Raw genomic sequence first — 23,630 nt, 5'->3', positions numbered from 1 at the left:
ATCATTCATACTATGACAAGTTATTTCACCTCTCCCCTTATTTATACAATTATTTATTCTGCTTCCTGTTTCCACCTTCATCCTCTCCACCTCCTCCTCCTCCTCTGTATCCCTTCCATCCCTTGGCTTCCCTCCCCAGCTATTCCATTCCTCCATTTCCATGGTCCTACTACTCCACCACTAAGCCCTGCATGCTCCCTTCTCTCCCTTTCACATCTCCTCACTTCCATTACACTAAACACACTCCTTGGCCATCACCTGAAGTTTCCCTTGCCAGCTCAGTAGCCTATACTATCACTACACTAGTTTCATATCTGTCCTCCAAAGTAATCTCCTCTCAACGCTACAGCAACTCGGATAATCTCATTCACATCTCTCCCTCTGGAATGCAGGATCTGTCTGTAATAATCTGGTCCTCTCCCATGACCTATTCATCTCCAACTCCCTGAATCTGGATTTTCCCCTCTGACCACTTCTCCCATGGCTCTCTCATCTGGGCCTCACATTCTCTCAGACCCTCCAGCCTGGAAGTTGCCGTGGTGTTTGGGTCTCCTATCCGCCAGTTGCTCCTATCAACTCATGCCCTCAGAGCCAACCCTTTCATTCTCTACATTCATGGCTCATGGCATTTCCCTCTTCCACTCTGTTCACCTTGGGGTAGCTGTCATCTATCGTCCCCCTGGCCCCAACTTCAAATTCTTTGACAACTTTGCTTCCTGCCTCCCCACTTACTCTCTTCAGATCTTCCCTCCCTTATCTTTGGTGACTTCAATATTCCTATCAATGTCCCCACTAACCTCTCTGCTTCTAAACTCCTTACCCTCACATCTCATTTTGTCTCTCTCAATGGACCTCACCCTCCCATGTGACTGATTTCACAAGTTCCCCCTCTCTGAACATCTTCTCTCTTTTTTAACTTATCCCTCACTCTTCACCACCCTGCTCGACTTACTTCTTTCCTCCATTGCCTCTCACTACATCCCTGACCAAGCTGTTTTGCTTTAAAATATCTATTGCCTTTTAGAAAATGATAGACAGCATCCAATTGGTTGCTATGAGCAACATCACCAATTCTCTGTTTCAGAAGCTTTAGTGAATTTAACCCTAGGTGCAAGAGCTCTAGCAACAAGTTTATAGGAAAAGGCGGGTGCCCAAATCCCTACAAAAAAAGCCATAATCATCTACGGTGCATAAGGGCCACAGGACAATTAGACTGTTAAATACATAATTAAGCATTGCCCTGGCCTGATGACCTAAGAGAAATTAACACTCACATTAGGCAGCTCAGTCTTCAAAGATGAACCTCAAATAAAAGAAAGTAACTCCCCAAACACTACAGTACTCCACTTTATGCATCATGGACCCAGGCGCCGGAAGCAGTCTTATGACCCCCCATACATTATTTATGTATTTATTTATTAACAGTTTCTTATGTAGCGCAGCATATTCCATTGTGCTTTACAATTGGAACAGTAATTGAACAAAACTGGGTAATAACTGACAGACAGAGGTAGGAAGGCCCTGCTCACAAGCTTACACTTTATAGGGAAATAGGCATTGATACACAAGGATAGATGCTACCTATTGCATAATGGTCCACCAGATTGCAAAGGTTCTTAATGATCTGTCTGATATGGTTTCACCCAGCAATGTTGGCCAAGGGTCAGGAGAGTGTGAAAGTGAAGAAAGACAAAATATGTGAGGTTATGTGTGGATTCTACAGAGAGGATGTAATTAGATAGGGAAGCACTGAAGGTTATATGGGTGGGTCCGGAATTTGATAAGCTTGTCTGAAGAGGTGAACATTTGAAGGTTTGGAGACTAGAGGTGAGTTTTATTGTGCGTGGGAGGTCATTCCACAGGGTGAATGCAGCACAGATAAAATCCTGTAATTCTGAGTGGGAGCCAGTAATGCGTGTGGAAGAGAGAGGTAGATCTTGTGCAGAGCGGAGAGGTCGGGTAGGGAGATATTATGAGATGAGTGAGGAGATGTACGTTCGTGTAGTTTGGTTAATAGCCTTGTATGTAAGTAAAAGTATTTTATATTGAATACGGTAGAATACCGGTAACCAATGGAGGGACTGACAGAGCGGATCCGCAGACGATGAACGTCTAGCGAGGAAAATCAGCATTGAAGCTGCATTCAGAATGGATTGTAGAGGTGAGAGCCTATGTTTGGGAAGACCAGTCAGAAGACTATTACAATAATCAATAGCAACGCAATACATCTGAGATTTATTGGGGCAATGCCCTGATCGCCCGATGGCCGGGTCGGGGTATCGGGAATATTAAATATTCTTAAAAAACCTGATTCCCTGATGTGATCATCAAGTCCCATTTACACCCAGTAATTATTCTACAGAACACACACAGGCCCCCGGTTTTTTACCTCGACCGCAGATCATCGTCCTCTCCTCCCCAGCCCCAGTAACTGTTCGAGTAACCATTCACTCTGGCAAACTGGTCCCGGCTCATTGCCGTCACGCCTCCGAAGTAGTTTTTATACCACAACCTGAAAGGAGAAAGGATGCAGCCTATGAGAATGAAGGATTTGCCAATTCAGCTAGCCTGAGGTCCTATGACTTAGCGATACTGGGAAGCGCATGCTAACGGCGGCTTGCAGTTAATTGAATCTGCTTTGGAGCATCTCTGTAACTTCTAGTCACCTATGATACCGTTTAAAAAAACATACACTATTTAAGTGGAGGTTTGATGCCATCTCCAGTAACTCCAATTCCAACATCAACTCCTGTTCAGAAGTAAATGGAGTAGAACACAAGCGCTACAACATAGACGAATCCAGGCCTCTGAAAGATTGTCTTAATATTCAGGTAGCTATCCCTTCAACCAGGCTCGCACCTGCAGACTGACCTCCTCTCATTGGGGGAAAAACACAAAAAGGTTTCTTTTAACACCACCACGGTCCCATTCAGTTCCAGGGGTTATCCTCTCCCTCAGTGTAGGTGCTCACCTTACTATAGGTCCCTATGTGCCTTGAAAGGTATCTTTTCTTTCCTCCTCCCAACTTCTTATATCCTCTCGTTTTCACAACATTTGGGGGTCACCCTCCAATAAAACGCTCACCTTGAAAATAGGCCCTATGTTCCTTGAAAGGTTTCTTTTGCTGTATCCTTCCACTGGTTTCTTCTACAATGCCGAATGGACTTTTTCTCAGGACGTTTTATTTTTCCTCAAACACGAGATCCAGTCATGAAGATATATTAAAAAAAATTTTTATTCCATATAAAACTCCATCGATGGAATACAACAACAAATAAAATAATAAGACAAAGCTGATCAAAAATACCCCTAAAAACACAGACTGGGTTTTTCCTTAAACACTCCCCTTAGAAGCCAGTCGGAGAAATTTCTCCCAAAAAGATATTTATTAATCTCCCCGGTTTTAAGGCCTCCATACAGGGTGATGAATATATAAGTAAAACCTTACCGCCTAGGGGCTAAAAGTGCTGGTGCCACCGCGTTTCGGATAAAGATCCTTCCTCAGGGCATATCACAGGACTAACCCAGTCGGCCTTTTAAACCTCACTGAGCCTCTCCCCTTTCCTCCTCAACCAATCAGAGAAAATGGTAGCGTTTTCATGCATTAAAAATACATCTTAACAGTCTACACTCTCCATATATCCTACGCATCGGGGTTTTCAGTTTTTGACGGAGTGAACATACTCCCAGCGTTTACCATATGTAGTATTCACATGGAGGAGGCAAAACATAATAAAAAACAAGTTTACCTAAGTGGATCATAGTTTGGAATATGGATGGACGTTCCATATTGGACTTTTGTTCTCACCAATTAAGAGCTGCTATGTCTTTTTCTTTTGTTTTTTAATACATTGGAGAATCGTGTAGGTTTAAGAATATGCTATTAGGATAGAAGTAGGATATATGGAGAGTGTAGACTGTTAAGATGTATTTTTAATGCATGAAAACGCTACCATTTTCCCTGATTGGTTGAGGTGGAAAGGGGAGAGACTCAGTGAGGTTTAAAAGGCCGACTGGGTTAGTCCTGTGATATGCCCTGAGGAAGGATCTTTATCCGAAACGCGTTGGCACCAGCACTTTTAGCCCCTAGGCGGTAAGGTTTTACTTATATATTCATCACCCTGTATGGAGGCCTTAAAACCGGGGAGATTAATAAATATCTTTTTGGGAGAAATTTCTCCGACTGGCTTCTAAGGGGAGTGTTTAAGGAAAAACCCAGTCCGTCTTTTTAGGTGTATTTTTGATCAGCTTTGTCTGATTATTTTATTTGTTGTTGTATTCCATCGATGGAGTTTTATGTGGAATAAATCATTTTTTTAATATATCTTCATGACTGGATCTCGTGTTTGAGGAAAAATAAAACGTCCTGAGAAAAAGTCCATACGGCATTGTAGAAGAAACCAGTGGAAGGATACAGCAAAAGAAACCTTTCAAGGAACATAGGGCCTATTTTCAAGGTGAGCGTTTTATTGGAGGGTGACCCCCAAATGTTGTGAAAACAAGAGGATATAAGAAGTTGGGAGGAGGAAAGAAAAGATACCTTTCAAGGCACATAGGGACCTATAGTAAGGTGAGCACCTACACTGAGGGAGAGGATAACCCCTGGAACTGAATGGGACCGTGGTGGTGTTAAAAGAAACCTTTTTGTGTTTTTCCCCCAATGAGAGGAGGTCAGTCTGCAGGTGCGAGCCTGGTTGAAGGGATAGCTACCTGAATATTAAGACAATCTTTCAGAGGCCTGGATTCGTCTATGTTGTAGCGCTTGTGTTCTACTCCATTTGTTTGTATTGGATATGTATTGAAGAGTGGTGATCTTTGGGGGTTTAGGACAAGGCAGCTACAGGGCGCGAGTTACATCTCTCTTTTTTTCTATCCTGTTCAGAAGTGACTACTGGGAAATGCTATTTACAGACGTGGACAAATGTGTTGGTACCCTTCCATGAAAAAAAGAAGAAGCCATGTTTTCCACTGAAATAAGGCAGATAACGGGAGGTTGCGTTATGCAGCCCTGAAAAGAGCTTTTCTGAGAAGAAAGAAGACTTCAAGGGCCGCAGCACAGGCACTAGATGCTATATGTCACTTCCCCCAGCGGCGCTGTATACTCCCACGCCTTGGTTGCCGGGTACTTACAGCGGAGGCGCTCCGGTCTCATCAGGCACACATCACGTGGACGCACTTACAGGGAGGAGGTAAGAGGGTCCCCCAGGTGGGACCCACCGAAATCGCGATCCGGACACGGTCCCAGGAGACGAATCGCGCCGCTGGCGTGGACAGTGTGGCCGTGCAGGGACCCCACTATATCCACCAGGTCAAGAAGCACAGGTTGGATTTACTAAAATCTGTTTATTACAGGCTCCATAGTACCCGGTGGTGAAGCCCAGCAGAGGGGATAAGGCGCTGACCTGTAGCCCCTCCCCCAGACCCAGGCGCCATCTACAGCAGATGTTCCCGCCCTGGAGCTGCATCTCTCTCTCTCTCTCACTCCCTGTCAGCGTTTGGGCGCCATTACACAGAGCTGCGTTGATCTGGGACTGCTGGGCACTGTCTCCTCTGTAAAGCCGCCTGCCTCATCAGTGCTGTGCATTTACAGGACACCAAAGTATTCTACATGTCGTTTACACAGTGTTAGTTAAGAACAAGTGCATTACTATATGAATATTTAGTACAAATATTCTGTGATATACATCCAGTGTTTACTGTGCATTGTTATATCTCTATACAGTACATACATAGTATTACTAGTATTATTAATCCAGTGCAGTTTTATTGTTGTGTGTCACCATATACCACTTAAATCCTCTCTTTGTGTTTTACATTTGCAGTCACACTTCACGGGTTTTTTTTTGTCAGGTACTGTGTCTAGCTGTATTGTACTGTTACGCCCTAAGGCTACTTTTCCATATAATGTCTGCTATACAGGGCGGGAGATCCGTGGCTGATCCTGCATCATGCAGTGCGGACACCGCGGATTTATCTCAGGAAAATATTCCATCTGAGGGTCCAGGTAACGGGGGTCCTGTACCCCTCAATCAGTCTGCAGCATCGGTGGCACACCAAGACCCACCTTGGGCTGCTTTTTCTAATTTACTGACTACGCTAGTAACGAGACTTGCGCCCCCTGTGTGACCTCCTGTACCTGTAAAAATCACATATTGGCCCTGTAGTTAATCCGCCATGGAAATATACTCTGTCTACTCAGTTACAGCAATTAAATCAGTCTTTGGTTAAACAAAAACCTAACCCTCGCCCTACTAGGACTAAGGTGTCATCTAAGCGGGCCATTTCTTCTACACAATCCACTCATGTTTTGGATCCGATGAAGATGGGGTATATACAGACCCATCAGACACTGATGCATATGCTTCTGATGAGGAATCTACAACGCAGGTTGATGTTCCTGACCTATTGGAGGTCTTCAGACTGAGGATGAAACTGATCCTCCAGCTACATCTAAGAAACCTGATAAGTTCAAATGTTAGAAGGTTACTAAATTAGTTTTGCCACGTTCTGACCATTTGGTTGACATACGTCAGGAATCCAGGGAGTCACCAGGAAACAAATTCTCCCTGTATAAAAAGATGCTAGCTCGTTATCCTCTCTCTGCAGAGTTAAGTAAGAATTGGGAAACACCACCACCGGTGGACACACATGTAGCTCGTCTTGTGGTGTCTTCTACTCTGCCTGTCACTACCGTCACCTCTCTGAAAGAACCGACGGATAAGCACGAGGAGGGTTGCTTAAAGTCTATTTACACTCTTGCGGGTGCTGTACATAGACCCACTATAGCAGCTTCTTGGGCTGCCAAGGGTATTGAAGCATGGGTTCAAGCTGTTGAGGCAGAGCTACCTCTGAATTTTTCTGATAATGCCAGACAGTGTCTTTCATATATTACCACGGCCTCTCATTACATTCAGGAGGCGGCCTCTGATGCCGGTGTTCTGGCGGCCAAAGCGTCTACTACGTCCATTCTGGCTTGCAGAATTCTGTGGTTGCGGTCCTGTTCGGTAGACCTGGACTCTAAAAAGACCTTGGAGGTGATCCCTTTTAAAGGGAGACATACTATTCGGGGAAGATTTGAACAAGATTGTTGCTGACTTATGGTCTGCTAAGACTGCATGTCTACCAAGTACTAATCCTTCGGCTCCGAAGGCTAAAAGTACCTCCTTTCGACCTCCAAGTAAAGCAAAGGGTCAAGTGTACCTGAAACAGGCTCGCACTTCCAAAACCTCTAAGTCCAAGCCTAAACGTCCTTGGGCCGCCCGTCAGTCTGCTTCCAAACCAGACAAGCCTGCTGCATGACGGGGCGGGCCTCCCCCTGGGAGGCCAACTTCTGCGGTTCACCCAGGTATGGTTACAGACCACTTCAGATGCCTGGGTGAGGGAAGTTGTCACTTGCGGATACGCCATCTCTTTCAGGACACGTCCCCCTCACAGGTTTTGCTCGACGGTTATCCCTTCGGATCAGTTAAAAGCAAAAACTCTACGTTAGGTGGTGCAATCTCTCCTGGACACAGGAGTGATAGTAACGGTGCCTCTGTCTCAGAGGGGTACTTTTCAATGGAGAGCGGTCCTCAAGCGCTGCTAGATGATCCAAATATTTCTTGATGACCTGTATATTGTTGATATAGGTGGAAGAGTACAATCAATCAATAGGTGCACACTGTACTGTTGTCACCGTGCAGGAACCTTCAGACTCACCGTAACTTAGTGAGATGCATTCACATAAAGGTTTCTTTAATTGGTCGTTGTTTATCTTCCACCAATAGCCATATATAGACACATATGAAATGACACTCACCTGGGCTGCAAAGCCCTATATGCACCAAAAGGTTTCTTTAGTCCACGTGTTCTCCACCAAGCAAACGTGACCCAAGGTTCATAAAAACAATTTATTTTTTCATAAAAAATAGTCCATGTAAAAACATACAAATGCTGTAATTCTACCTGATCTAGCTGAAAGGTGTTTTGTTCCACTCTAAACCCCAAAGGCTTATAGAAGAATTTCTTTTAGGAGGCAACACTCCTCACCATACCATTCCCGGGAAAGGTCTATGATAAAGTGTTCCTCCAAGATGTTAGCAAAAAAAACCTCAAACCGATAGGGTTGAATAAGAATGGACAACAGCTATCAGGAAATCTCCAGAACACCAACGCGTTTCAGAATCCTTTCCTTCCTCAGGGTGTCCGAAACGCGTTGGTGTTCTGGAGATTCCCTGATACAGGATGCTTACCTACACATACCTATTGCTGTATCGCATCAGCAGTATCTGCAGTTTGCTATTGGCAACCTACATTATCAATTCCAAGCCTTGCCCTTTGGACTGACTGCAGCTCCTCGGATCTTCACCAAGGTCATGGCAGTCATGACGGCCATTCTCCGTCGGCAAGGTATCAGGATCCTGCCGTATCTGGACGACTTGCTGATCCTGGCGAACTCCCCAGAGGTTCTCACCTGTCACCTGGAACTGATGGTCCAATTCCGACAAGCACACGGGTGGCTCATCAATTGGAAGAAGTCCTCACTGGTCCCTGCTCAGAGCATGGTGCACCTGGGGACATTACTGGACACACACAAGCAACGTTAGTTTTGGTCTCCAGAGAAGGTCCTGAAGCTTCAGGACAAGATAAGATGCTTCCTTTCTCGCCCACGAGTGTCGATACACTCGGCGATGCAAGTACTAGGTCTCATGGTGTCGGCTTTCGACATGGTAGAGTACGCTCAATTTTACTCTCACCCTCTGCAGAAGCTGATCCTTGCCAGGTGGGCCTGCCTGCCTCACTGGATCTGTCACCGAGTTGGTGGCTACAGGACCAACAATTGAGCAGGGGTTGTCCCTTGTGGATCTCCAACTGTGTCCTCCTAACGACGCATGCCAGTCTGCGGGGTTGGGGCGCGGGGTTGGAGCAACACTCTTCAGGGTCGGTGGACCAGGGAGGAATCTCTCCTCACGATATATATTCTGGAGTTGCGGGCAGTGTTCAATGATCTTAAACTTGCCCTGCCTCTGTTACAGAACATGCCTGTTCAAGTACAGTCAGACAACGCCACTACGGTGGCATACATAAATCATCAAGGTGGCATGCGAAGCCGCATGGCAATGATGGAAGTGTCTAAGACTCTTCAGTGGGCGGAACGCCATCTGCCAGCCATATCGGCAGTGTTCATTCCGGGGGTCCTCAACTGGGCAGCGGACTTCCTCAGTTGTCAGGACATACACGCCGGAGAGTGGAGCCTTCATCCAGAAGTATTTCAAATCCTAGTGGACAAGTGGGGCCTACCAGATGTAGACCTGATGGCGTCTCGACACAATCACAAGGTTCTGGTCTTCGGAACAAGGACAAGGGATCCTCAAGCAGCGTTCATGGATGCACTGGCAATTCCATGGAACTTTCGGCTGCAGAACGTGTTCCCTCCGGTGTCACTCCTGCCCAGGGTAATAAGGAAGTTCAAGCAAGAAGGAGGAATACTACTTCTGATCACTCCAGCGTGGCCTAGACGGCATTGGTTCTCAGACCTGCAGGGTCTCTCGATAGAGCGTCCTCTTCTGCTTCCGGAACGCCCAGACCTCCTCGTTCAGGGCCCTTGTGACTACCAGGATCTGGTCCGACTGGCTTTGATGGCGTGGCTCTTGAGGTGGTCATTCAAACTATGTTGAAAGCCCGTAAACTAGCTTCGGCTCGGATTTATTATAGGGTCTGGAATTCTTACTTCACCTGGTGTGCAGCTAAGAATTACGATGTATACAAGTTCAGTACTGCCACTTTTGGCTTTTCTGCAACAGGGCCTGGACTTAGGCATTCGAGTGTCCTCCCTCAAGGTTCATATTTCTGCCTTGTCGGTGTGGTTTCACAGAAAGATTGCATCTCTTCCTGACGTTCACACTTTCACTAAGGGTGTTTTATGGATTGAACCTCCATACGTCCCTCCTATGGCTCCATGGGATTTGTCTGTTGTTCTGAATGCCCTGCAAGAGTCTCCATTTGAGGCTCTTGAGTCTGTGGACCTTAAATGGCTTACTATTAAGGTCTTATTTTTGCTGGCTATTGCCTCTGCTCGTCTGGTTTCAGATTTGGGTGCTTTATCATGTCGGTCACCCTTTCTGATTTTTCTCTGTGACCTTGTGGTTCTTTGAATTTGCCCTGGTTAACTACCTAAGGTGGTATCATCTTTCCACCTTAACCAAGAGATTGTGGTTCCGGCCTTTATCTCTCCTGGTTTGTCCTCCAAAGAGCAGTCTTTGGAAGTGGTACGGGCTCTCCGTATCTATGTGAAGAGAGCCCAAGCTTACAAGGTTAGGAGATCTGATTCGCTCTTTGTCCTTTTTGGTTTTCACAAACGTGGCTGGCCTGCGAATAAGCAGACCTTGGTCAGATGGATTAGAATGGTGATTGCACAAGCTTATGCACAGGCTGGACTACCAGTTCCTGCTGCTATCAAGGCCCATTCTACTCGGTCTGTTGGACCTTCCTGGGACGGCCCGCCATGGCGCATCCCTAGAACAATTGTGCAAGGCAGCTACGTGGTCCTCTGTGAACACGTTCATCAAGTTCTATGCCTTTGATACCTCCGCCTCCCAGGATGCTTCCTTTGGACGCTGGGTTCTTGTGCCCGCTACAGTGCGTCCCCTCCCATGAGCAACTGCTTTAGGACATCCCTGATGTTATATCCTGTAGAATACCAGTGTACCCCGCTGCAGAAAAGGAGATTTATGGTAAGACCTACCATGGTTAAATCCTTCTGTGAGGTACACTGGATTCCACAGTGCGCCGAACCTGACGCACTTAGCTTCTTTGGGTTTGTATGGCATTAGCCGCTAGTACCTTCTCCTGTCGTCGCAATGTGGTCCTCTGTGGCTAACATCTACCGTCTTCTACCTGCTAATGCACTAGACTGGTTAACAAAACTGAGCTCCAGTGCCTGGAGGCAGGTATATATAGGAGACGGTGCAATGCATCTTGGGAACAGTCAAAGCTTTAGCCTGTTGGTGCCTCGGATCAAGATCCAACTCTACACCCCGATGTTATTCCCTGTGGAATCCAGTGTACCTCGCAGAAAGAGATTTAACCATGGTAGGTCTTACCATAAATCTCCTTTTAGTAGCACAACCTTTACAGCAATCACTACAATCATGCAATTTCTGTAGCGCTCACTGAGACTTCTGCACCTGTCAGCAGGTAGGTTGGGCCACTCTTCCTGAGCAAACTGCTCCAGCGGTCTCCTGTGCGGTGGGTGCCTTCTCCAGACTGGATGTTTCAGCTCTATCCATAGATGTTCCATAGGCTTCAGGTAAGGGCTAATAGGGGCCACTTCAGAACAGTCCAATATTCTGTTCTTATCCATTCTTGGGTGGTTTTAGCTGTGTGTTTTGGGTCATTATACTGTTGGAGGACCCATGACCAGCATGTTTCACTACAAAATGTCTTAACGGTATTGATATTTCTTTGTGACCGGCACAGGATCTAGGCACCCCATGGCAGACGCAGTAAAGCAACCCGAAAAGATAACCAAGCCCCCTCCATGTTTCACAGAAAGTGTGGTGTCCTTTTCTTTTCCAGCATAATTTTTTCATTTGTGAATACATAGCTGATGTGACTTTCCTAGAAGCACCAGTGTTGACACGTGTCCAAAGGACATTCTCCCAGAAGCATTGTGTCTATATGCATTTTAGAGAATTCCATTTTTTTTATTCCAAGAGTGGGAGTACTCCTGGTTCTCCTTCTGTGGAGCCCAGTCACTCAAAAAGTGTCGGATGATGCAATCAGACACTGACATACCTTGAATTTGGAGTTTAGCTTTTTTTCTTGGTCAATGTCATTAAGAACTATCTTCAGCGTAAAGAAGAACAAGGAGTCCTGGAAGTAATGATATAGCCCCCGCAGAGCCCTGATCTCAACATCGAGCCTGGGATTACATGAAGAGACAGAAGGATTTGAGCAAGACTACATCCACAGAAGATCTGCGCTTAGTTCTACAAGATGTTTGGAACAACCTCCCTGCAGAGTTTCTTCAACAACTGTGTGCAAGTGTACCTAGAAGAATTGAAGGCAAAGGGTGGTCACACCAAATATTGATTTGATTTAGATTTCAATTCTGTTCATCCACTTTGGATTTTTTCAGTTGATAAAAAATAAGATTTTACTCACCGGTAAATCTATTTCTCGTAGTCCGTAGTGGATGCTGGGGACTCCGTAAGGACCATGGGGAATAGCGGCTCCGCAGGAGACTGGGCACATCTAAGAAAGATTTAGGACTACCTGGTGTGCACTGGCTCCTCCCACTATGACCCTCCTCCAGACCTCAGCTAGGATACTGTGCCCGGAAGAGCTGACACAATAGGGAAGGATTTTGAATCCCGGGTAAGACTCATACCAGCCACACCAATCACACCGTATAACTCGTGATATTATACCCAGTTAACAGTATGAACATAACAGAGCCTCTCAACAGATGGCTCAACAATAACCCTTTTAGTTAACAATAACTATATACAAGTAATGCAGACAGTCCGCACTTGGGACGGGCACCCAGCATCCACTACGGACTACGAGAAATAGATTTACCGGTGAGTAAAATCTTATTTTCTCTGACGTCCTAGTGGATGCTGGGGACTCCGTAAGGACCATGGGGATTATACCAAAGCTCCCAAACGGGCGGGAGAGTGCGGATGACTCTGCAGCACCGAATGAGAGAACTCAAGGTCCTCCTCAGCCAGGGTATCAAATTTATAGAATTTTGCAAACGTGTTTGCCCCTGACCAAGTAGCAGCTCGGCAAAGTTGTAAAGCCGAGACCCCTCGGGCAGCCGCCCAAGAAGAGCCCACCTTCCTTGTGGAATGGGCTTTTACCGATTTAGGCTGCGGCAACCCAGCCGCAGAATGCGCAAGCTGAATTGTGCTAGAAATCCAGCGAGCAATAGTCTGCTTTGAAGCAGGAGCTCCCAGCTTGTTGGGTGCATACAGGATAAACAGCGAGTCAGTCTTTCTGACTCCAGCCGTCCTGGAAACATAAATTTTCAAGGCCCTGACCACGTCCAGCAACTTGGAATCCTCCAAGTCCCTAGTAGCCGCAGGCACCACGATAGGTTAGTTCAAGTGAAAAGCTGATACCACCTTGGGAAGAAACTGGGGACGAGTCCTCAATTCTGCCCTATCCATATGGAAAATTAAATAGGGGCTTTTATATGATAAAGCCGCCAATTCTGACACACGCCTAGCCGAAGCCAAGGCCAAAAGCATGGCCACTTTCCACGTGAGATACTTTAAATCCACGGTTTTTAGTGGCTCAAACCAATGCGACTTCAGGAAACCCAACACCACGTTGAGGTCCCACGGTGCCACTGGAGGCACAAAAGGAGGCTGAATATGCAGCACTCCCTTAAAATAGAATATATGTGACAACTGCGCTGTATGTGACTAAAAAGCTGCTCAGTTTAAAATTGGTACAATTAGGAGCATGTGACGAGCGCTACTGTTTATAAGTTAAAATATATATTTGCCATGGCTAATATATGTGTAAACACTCCCTTAACAAATGTCTGAACTTCAGGCAGTGAAGCCAGTTCTTTTTGGAAGAAAATCGACAAAGCCGAAATCTGTACCTTAATGGAACCCAGTTTTAGGCCCATAGTCACCCCTGACTGCAGGAAGTGCAGAAATCGACCCAGGTGAAATTCCTCTGTTGGGGCCTTCTTGGCCTCACACCACGCAACATATTTACGCCATATGCGGTGATAATGCTTAGCGGTTACCTCTTTCCTAGCCTTAATGAGCGTAGGAATGACTTCCTCCGGAATACCCTTTTCCTTTAGGATCCGGTGTTCATCCGCCATGCCGTCAAACGCAGCCGCGGTAAGTCTTGAAACAGACAGGGCCCCTGCAGCAGCAGGTCCTGTCTGAGTGGCAGAGGCCATGGGTCCTCTGAGATTAACTCTTGAAGTTCCGGGTACCAAGACCTTCTTGGCCAATCCGGAACAATGAGTATAGTTCTTACTCCTCTTTTCCTTATTATCCTCAGTACCTTGGGTATGAGAGGAAGAGGAGGGAACACATAAACCGACCGGTACACCCACGGTGTTACTAGAGCGTCCACAGCTATCGCCTGAGGGTCCCTTGACCTGGCGCAATATTTTTCTAGTTTTTTGTTTAGGCGGGACGCCATCATGTCCACCTGTGGCTTTTCCCAATGGTTTACTATTTGTTGGAAGACTTCTGGATGAAGTCCCCACTCTCCCGGGTGGAGGTCGTGTCTGCTGAGGAAGTCCGCTTCCCAGTTGTCCACTCCCGGAATGAACACTGCTGACAGTGCTAACACGTTGTTAGGGTCTCCTGCCCTGTGCTGCCACGTCGTCATGGCAACCGGGAGACAAGTGCTAGCGGAGTAACCTGAGCGCAGCTGATACTCCGGTTCGGGTCTTTTGCTGTGCAGTGGTTACAGGCTCTGTGCACGGCAGGGGATCCGGTGCTGGTTTTTGTGCTCACAGTCTGTGAGGTCTGAGTGGGGCGTGGACAGCACCTGATATATAAGGCCTCTTCTCAGGTTAAGCAGATGCTGCTGAATCTTTGTTGGTTAGTCAGTTCCTGAAAGTTAGCCAGTACTGTGTAGCCTTGTATTTGTTGTTGCTTACTGCAAATAGGCCTGGGGATTTGGTACTACACTCTGCCAATCCAGACCTAGCAGTAAGACTGGAGTCAGTCGTTTAACTTGCTGGGGTTCTTTTGCTACTCTGTGAACTTAGCAAGTTTGCGGCTGTATTCTCAGACTTGCCTGCCTAAATCCTGTCTCACCCTGCAAGGTGTTCAGGTGTCAGTTTAGTGGCAGTAAGCTGAACCTGTGCACTGCAAGTGAGGATTAGGATTGTGGAGACTCTCCTTGTGTCTATCATTCCATCTCTGACCAAGGAGTTTACTGCCACACCCGTTGGTAACCCTTTAGGGTTTTGCTGTTGCCCTTAGCAACAGCATTTCGGATTCTCTACGTATTAAAACACAACATCTTGCTTTTTCCATCTTAGCATTCCTAATACTAGGGAGACACCCAGTTTCTTAGCCTCTGGGCTTCTCTGTTCACTTTGTGTTTATTTTGTTACCCTATCACCTTCTGTGTACGTAATGTCATATTCCCCAGTCTGTCTGTGAGTTCATTTGTTTTGCATCCCTATCCGTTCAGACACCAGTACATTCCTGCAGACACTGGTGTGCATAACAGTTCAGACACCAGTACATTCCTGCAGGCACTGGTGTGCATAACACACGTGATTTTCCGCCCATCGGAGAATCCTTGTGGCTTCTGCCATCGCCGCCCTGCTTCTTGTGCCGCCCTGTCGGTTTACATGGGCGACAGCCGTGATGTTGTCTGACTGGATCAGAACCGGTTGGTTTTGAAGCAGGGCTTTTGCCTGACTCAGGGCATTGTAAATGGCCCTCAGTTCCAGAACATTTATGTGTAGGGAAGTCTCCTGACTTGTCCAAAGTCCTTGGAAGTTTCTTCCCAGCGTGACTGCCCCCCAGCCTCGAAGGCTGGCATCCGTGGTCACCAGGACCCAGTCCTGTATGCCGAATCTGCGGCCCTCCACGAGATGAGCACTCTGCAGCCACCACAAGAGAGACACCCTGGTCCTTGGAGACAGGGTTATCAGCCGATGCATTTGAAGATGCGATCCGGACCATTGGTCCAAGAGGTCCCACTGAAATATTCTGGCATGGAACCTGCCGAATGGGATTGCTTCGTAGGAAGCTACCATCTTTCCCAGGACTCGCGTGCAGTGATGCACCGACACTTGTTTTGGTTTTAGGAGGCCTCTGACTAGAGACGACAGCTCCTTGGCTTTCTCCTCTGGGAGAAACACTTTTTTCTGGACTGTGTCCAGAATCATTCCCAGGAACAGTAGACGTGTCGCAGGAACCAGCTGTGACTTTGGAATATTCAGAATCCAACCATGCTGGTGTAGCACCTCCTGAGATAGTGCTACGCCCACTAACAACTGCTCTCTGGATCTCGCTTTTATCAGGAGATCGTCCAAGTATGGGATAATTAAAACTCCCTTTTTTCGAAGGAGTATCATCATTTCGGCCATTACCTTGGTAAATACCCTCGGTGCCGTGGACAGGCCGAACGGTAACGTCTGGAATTGGTAATGACAATCCTGTACCACAAATCTGAGGTACTCCTGGTGAGGATGGTAAATGGGGACATGCAGGTAAGCATCCTTGATGTCCAGAGATACCATGTAATCCCCCTCTTCCAGGCTTGCAATAACCGCCCTGAGCGATTCCATCTTGAACCTGAATTTTTTTATATATGTGTTCAAGGATTTTAAATTTAAAATGGGTCTCACTGAACCGTCCGGTTTCGGTACCACAAACATTGTGGAATAGTAACCCCGTCCTTGTTGAAGTAGGGGCACTTTGACTATCACCTGCTGGGAATACAGCTTGTGAATTGCCTCTAACACAGCCTCCCTGTCTGAGGGAGTCGTTGGTAAGGCAGATTTGAGGAAACGGCGGGGGGGTAATGTCTCGAATTCCAGCTTGTACCCCTGAGATACCACTTGAAGGATCCAGGGATCTACTTGTGAGCGAGCCCACTGATTGCTGAAGTTTTTGAGACGGGCCCCCACCGTACCTGGCACCGCCTGTTGAGCCCCAGCATCATGCGGCGGACTTAGCAGATGAAGCGGGGGGAGGACTTTTGTTCCTGGGAAATGGCTGAATGCTGCAGCTTTTTCCCCCTACCTCTGCCTCTGGGCAGAAAGGACGCGCCTCTACCTCGCCTGCTCTTTTGGGGACGAAAGGACTGCACCTGATAATACGGTGCTTTCTTTGGTTGCGAGGGGACATGTGGTAAAAAAGCTGACTTCCCAGCGGTTGCTGTGGACACCAGGTCTGAAAGACCATCCCCGAACAACTCCTCACCCTTGTAAGGCAAAACTTCCATGTGCCTTTTAGAATCTGCATCCCCTGTCCACTGCCGGGTCCATAACCCTCTCCTGGCAGAAATGGACAGTGCACTGATTTTAGATGCCAGCCGGCAAATATCCCTCTGTGCATCTTTTATGTAAAAGACCGCGTCTTTAATATGTTCTATGTTAAGCAATATAGTGTCCCTGTCTAGGGTGTCAATGTTTTCTGACAGGGATTCTGACCACGCAGCTGCAGCACTGCACATCCAGGCTGAAGCAACAGCTGGTCTCAGTATAACACCAGTGTGTGTATATATAGCCTTCAGGAGAGCCTCCTGCTTTCTATCAGCAGGTTCCTTTAGGGCGGCCGTATCCGGAGACGGTAGTGCCACCTTTTTTGATAGACGTGTAAGCGCTTTATCCACCCTAGGTGGTGTTTCCCAACGTGACCTATCCTCTGGTGGGAAAGGGTACGCCATTAGGAATTTTTTTGAAATCACCAATTTTCTATCGGGGGAAGCCCACGCTACCTCACACACTTCATTTAATTCTTCAGAAGGGGGAAAGACTACTGGTAGTTTTTTCTCCCCAAACATAATACCCTTTTTTGTGGTACCTGGGGTTACATCAGAAATGTGTAAACCATTTTTCATTGCCTCAATCATATAACGAGTGGCCCTAGTGGACATTATATTTGCGTCATCGTCGTCGACACTGGTATCAGTATCCGTGTCGACATCCGTGTCTGCCATCTGAGGTAGCGGGCGCTTTAGAGCCCCTGATGGCTTTTGAGACGCCTGGGCAGGCACGAGCTGAGAAGCCGGCTGTCCCGCATTTGGCATGTCGTCAAATTTTTTATGTAAGGAGTCGACTCTTTTGCGTAATTCCTTCCACAAGTCCATCCACTCAGGTGTCTGCCCCGCAGGGGGTGACAACACATTTATAGGCACCTGCTCCTCCTCCACATAAGCCTCCTCATCAAACATGTCGACACAGCCGTACCGACACACCGCACACACACAGGGAATGCTCTGATAGAAGACAGGACCCCACAAAGCCCTTTGGGGAGACAGAGTGAGAGTATGCCAGCACAAACCAGAGCGCTATATAATACAGGGATTAACTAAATTATATCCCCTTATAGCTGCTATATATGTATATTGCGCCTAAATTTAGTGCCCCCCCTCTCTTTTTTACCCTTTCTGTAGTGTAGACTGCAGGGGAGAGCCAGGGAGCTTCCTTCCAGCGGAGCTGTGAGGGAGAAATGGCGCCAGTGTGCTGAGGGAGATAGCTCCGCCCCTTTTTCGGCTGACTTTTCTCCCGCTGTTTTCTGTATTCTGGCAGGGGTAATTATCACATATATAGCCTCTGGGGCTATATATTGTGATATATTTGCCAGCCAAGGTGTATTTATTGCTGCTCAGGGCACCCCCCCCTAGCGCCCTGCACCCTCAGTGACCGAAGTGTGAAGTGTGTATGAGTAGCAATGGCGCACAGCTGCAGTGCTGTGCGCTACCTTGGAGAAGACTGATGTCTTCAGCCGCCGATTTTCCGGACTCTTCTTGCTTCTGGCTCTGTAAGGGGGCCGGCGGCGCGGCTCCGGGACCGAACATCAATGGCCGGTTCCATGCGGTCGATCCCTCTGGAGCTAATGGTGTCCAGTAGCCTAAGAAGCCCAAACTACCACCAGTTAGGTAGGTTCGCTTCTTCTCCCCTTAGTCCCTCGTTGCAGTGAGCCTGTTGCCAGCAGGTCTCACTGTAAAATAAAAAACCTAATATATACTTTCTTTCTAGGAGCTCAGGAGAGCCCCTAGTGTGCATCCAGCTCGAGCCGGGCACAGGATTCTAACTGAGGTCTGGAGGAGGGTCATAGTGGGAGGAGCCAGTACACACCAGGTAGTCCTAAATCTTTCTTAGATGTGCCCAGTCTCCTGCGGAGCCGCTATTCCCCATGGTCCTTACGGAGTTCAAAGCATCCACTAGGACGTCAGAGAAATAAACTATTAACACTTCTATGTTTTAAAGCATTATCACTTTGAAGCATTTTTCCCACACCTGGCTAAAGTTTTGCACAGTATTGTATATTGACTGATCCGAGCATTTGATGACAAATGACCAGGGCTCCTCGGATATGAAAAGAACTACATCTTGTGTTAAGAAGATGAATCACTGGTGTTGTCTGATAACTTAGGCAAATGTTGAGTATTACTCGTGTTTGTTTATTTTGTTACTTTTTACAAAAGTAAAGGCCCATACACACTTGACGATAAAGTGAACGACGTTGTTCATTTCAGCCCTCATCAACGACGTCGCTCATTATATCGTCAAGTGTGTATGCATCCGACGACCACCGATGCGCGGCCCCGCGGGACGTTAACGACCCTTGCTTATCTGTGGAGCATGTATATGCTCAATTTCCACTATGGTCGTTACCGACCAGAGACGTCGTTGAATGTGTATGGTGTGAAAGACCAACGACCAAGCCACTATTCACCAGCCCTGTTCCCAGCTCATTATTTTAATAAACTGTTCAGCTTGGATGCTTCAACGATGAATGGTCTATGGTCTTTGGTCTTTCGTCTTTGGTCGTTGGTAGTGTGTATGCTCATGTCGTTTGCTCAGCTGTTCAAGGGAAGTCGTTAATGACGGTCGTTAACGACGTGTGCATCGTCAAGTGTGTATGGGCCTTAAGTGTTGATTTATACTCAACCAATTGGTTACATGTCAAACTATTCCATTTCAATTGGGAACAAAACCCACACAAAATAAAATATGACTATAATCCAATTGTTTATTATACTTTCTGACGGATACCAAGAAATCTGCCCAGGCCACTTTAGAATATCTTTGGAGAAAAAGCAATAAAGTATCTGTTTTCATGGTTTCTTTGCTTTATTGTATGAAATAGCAAAGGCAAGAAAAAATAAGAATTTACTCACCGGTAATTCTATTTCTCGTAGTCCGTAGTGGATGCTGGGAACTCCGTAAGGACCATGGGGAATAGCGGCTCCGCAGGAGACTGGGCACAACTAAGAAAGATTTAGGACTACCTGGTGTGCACTGGCTCCTCCCTCTATGCCCCCCCTCCAGACCTCAGTTAGGAAACTGTGCCCGGAAGAGCTGACACAATAAGGAAGGATTTGGAATCCCGGGTAAGACTCATACCAGCTACACCAATCACACCGTACAACTCGTGATACTATATCCAGTTAACAGTATGAATAACTACTGAGCCTCTCAACAATAACCCTTTAGTTAAACCATAACTATATACAGTATTGCAGACAATCCGCACTTGGGATGGGCGCCCAGCATCCACTACGGACTACGAGAAATAGAATTACCGGTGAGTAAATTCTTATTTTCTCTGACGTCCTAGTGGATGCTGGGGACTCCGTAAGGACCATGGGGATTATACCAAAGCTCCCAAACGGGCGGGAGAGTGTGGGTGACTCTGCAGCACCGAATGAGCAAACTCCAGGTCCTCCTCAGCCAGGGTATCAAACTTGTAGAATTTAGCAAATGTGTTTGAACCCGACCAAGTAGCAGCTCGGCAAAGTTGTAAAGCCGAGACCCCTCGGGCAGCCGCCCAAGACGAGCCCACCTTCCTCGTGGAATGGGCTTTTACAGATTTAGGATGCGGCAGTCCAGCCGCAGAATGTGCAAGTTGAATCGTACTACAGATCCAGCGAGCAATAGTCTGCTTTGAAGCAGGAGCACCCAACTTGTTGGGTGCATACAGGATAAATAGCGAGTCAGTTTTCCTGACTCCAGCCGTCCTGGAAACATAGATTTTTAGGGCCCTGACTACGTCCAGCAACTTGGAATCCTCCAAGTCCTTAGTAGCCGCAGGCACCACAATAGGTTGGTTCAAATGAAAAGCTGATACCACCTTAGGAAGAAATTAGGGACGAGTCCTCAATTCCGCCCTATCCATATGGAAAATCAGATAAGGGCTTTTACATGACAAAGCCGCCAATTCTGACACACGCCTGGCCGAAGCCAAGGCCAACAGCATGACCACTTCCCACGTGAGATATTTTAGTTCCACGGTTTTAAGTGGCTCAAACCAATGCAACTTTAGGAAATCCAACACCACGTTGAGATCCCAAGGTGCCACTGGAGGCACAAAAGGGGGCTGAATATGCAGCACTCCTTTAACAAATGTCTGAACTTCAGGTAGTGAAGCCAGTTCTTTCTGGGAAAAAAATCGATAGAGCCGAAATCTGGACCTTAATGGAACCCAATTTTAGGCCCATAGTCACCCCTGACTGTAGGAAGTGCAGAAAACAGCCCAGCTGAAATTCCTCCGTTGGGGCCTTCCTGGCCTCACACCACACAACATATTTTCGCCATATGCGGTGATAATGGTTTGCGGTCACCTCGTTCCTAGCTTTAATCAGCGTAGGGATGACTTCCTCCGGAATGCCCTTTCCCTTCAGGATCCGGCGTTCAACCGCCATGCCGTCAAACGCAGCCGCGGTAAGTCTTGGAACAGACAGGGCCCCTGCTGCAGCAGGTCCTGTCTGAGAGGCAGAGGCCATGGGTCCTCTGAGATCATTTCTTGAAGTTCTGGGTACCAAACTCTTCTTGGCCAATCCGGAACAATGAGTATAGTTCTTACTCCTCTTCTTCTTATTATCCTCAGTACCTTGGGTATGAGAGGAAGAGGAGGGAACACATAAACCGACTGGTACACCCACGGTGTCACTAGAGCGTCCACTGCTATTGCCTGAGGGTCTCTCGACCTGGCGCAATATCTTTCTAGCTTTTTGTTGAGGCGGGACGCCATCATGTCCACCTGTGGCCGTTCCCAACGGTTTACAATCAGCTGGAAGACTTCTGGATGAAGTCCCCACTCTCCCGGGTGGAGGCCGTGCCTGCTGAGGAAGTCTGCTTCCCAGTTGTCCACTCCCGGAATGAACACTGCTGACAGTACTAACACATAATTTTCCGCCCATCGGAGAATCCTTGTGGCTTCTGCCATCGCCATCCTGCTTCTTGTGCCGCCCTGTCGGTTTACATGGGCGACCGCCGTGATGTTGTCTGACTGGATCAGTACCGGCTGGTTTTGAAGCAGGGTCTTGAAACTTAGGGCATTGTAAATGGCCCTCAGTTCCAGAATATTTATGTGTAGGGAAGTCTCCTGGCTTGACCATAGTCCTTGGAAGTTTCTTCCCTGTGTGACTGCCCCCCAGCCTCGAAGGCTGGCATCCGTGGTCACCAGGACACAGTCCTGTATGCCGAATCTGCGGCCCTCTCGAAGATGAGCACTCTGCAGCCACCACAGCAGAGACACCCTGGTCCTTGGAGACAGGGTTATCAGCCGATGCATCTGAAGATGCGATCCGGACCACTTGTCCAACAGATCCCACTGAAAGGTCCTTGCATGGAACCTGCCGAATGGAATTGCTTCGTAGGAAGCTACCATTTTTCCCAGGACTCGCGTGCAGTGATGCACCGACACCTGTTTTGGTTTCAGGAGGCCTCTGACTAGAGATGACAGCTCCTTGGCTTTCTCCTCCGGGAGAAACACTTTTTTCTGGTCTGTGTCCAGAACCATCCCCAGGAACAGTAGACGTGTCGTAGGAACCAGCTGTGACTTAAGAATATTCAGAATCCAACCGTGCTGTTGTAGCACCTCCCGAGATAGTGCTACCCCGACCAACAACTGCTCCCTGGACCTTGCCTTTATCAGGAGATCGTCCAAGTACGGGATAATTAAAACTCCCTTTTTTCAAAGGAGTATCATCATTTCGGCCATTACCTTGGTAAATACCCTCGGTGCCGTGGACAGACCAAACGGCAACGTCTGGAATTGGTAATGACAGTCCTGTACCACAAATCTGAGGTACTCCTGGAGAAGAGGGTAAATGGGGACATGCAGGTAAGCATCCTTGATGTCCAGTGATACCATGTAATCCCCCTCGTCCAGGCTTGAAATAACCGCCCTGAGCGATTCCATCTTGAACTTGAACCTTTTTATATAAGTGTTCAAGGATTTCAAATTTAAAATGGGTCTCACCGAACCGTCCGGTTTCGGTACCACAAACATTGTGGAATAGTAACCCCGTCCTTGTTAAAGGAGGGGTACCTTGACTATCACCTGCTGAGAATACAGCTTGTGAATTGCCTCTAGCACTGCCTCCCTGTCTGAGTGAGTTGTTGGCAAGGCAGATTTGAGGAAACGGCGAGGGGGAGACGTCTCGAATTCCAGCTTGTACCCCTGAGATACCACTTGTAGAATCCAGGGATCCACCCGTGAGCGAGCCCACTGATTGCTGAAGTTCTTGAGATGGGCCCCCACCGTACCTGGTTCCGACTGTGGAGCCCCAGCGTCATGCGGTGGACTTAGAGGAAGCGGGGGAGGACTTTTGTTCCTGGGAACTGACTGTATGTTGCAGCTTTTTCCCTCTACCTCTGGGCAGAAAGGACGCTCCTCTAACCCGCTTTCCTTTTTGAGGCCGAAAGGACTGTACCTGATAATACGGTGCTTTCTTTGGCTGTGAGGGAACATGGGGTAAAAATGTTGACTTCCCAGCTGTTGCTGTGGAAACTAGGTCAGAGAGACCATCCCCAAACAACTCCTCACCTTTGTAAGGCAAAACTTCCATGTGCCTTTTAGAATCTGCATCCCCTGTCCACTGCCGAGTCCATAATCCTCTCCTGGCAGAAATGGACATTGCACTTATTTTAGATGCCAGCCGGCAAATATCCCTCTGTGCATCTCATG

The 23,630-nt window shown here is 47.5% G+C and overlaps 1 protein-coding gene across 6 annotated transcripts in view; it reads right to left on the bottom strand.

The window, feature by feature from the left end:
- LOC135050328 (beta-1,4-galactosyltransferase 4-like) overlaps positions 1–23,630 on the bottom strand; it is a 285,428-nt gene that overhangs the window by 57,005 nt on the left and 204,793 nt on the right. For all 6 annotated transcript variants that reach the window (XM_063956756.1, XM_063956761.1, XM_063956759.1 and 3 more), the window contains exon 5: positions 2,390–2,512. In XM_063956756.1, coding sequence (XP_063812826.1) covers positions 2,390–2,512 — 123 coding nt within the window. The remainder of the gene's footprint in view (positions 1–2,389; positions 2,513–23,630) is intronic.

Source organism: Pseudophryne corroboree, chromosome 2 (assembly GCF_028390025.1).
Source record: "Pseudophryne corroboree isolate aPseCor3 chromosome 2, aPseCor3.hap2, whole genome shotgun sequence".
In the NCBI taxonomy this organism is placed as follows: Eukaryota; Metazoa; Chordata; class Amphibia; order Anura; family Myobatrachidae; genus Pseudophryne; species Pseudophryne corroboree.
The sequence above is the reverse complement of the archived record's forward strand: the minus strand, read 5'-3'. Positions and strand labels throughout refer to the sequence as shown.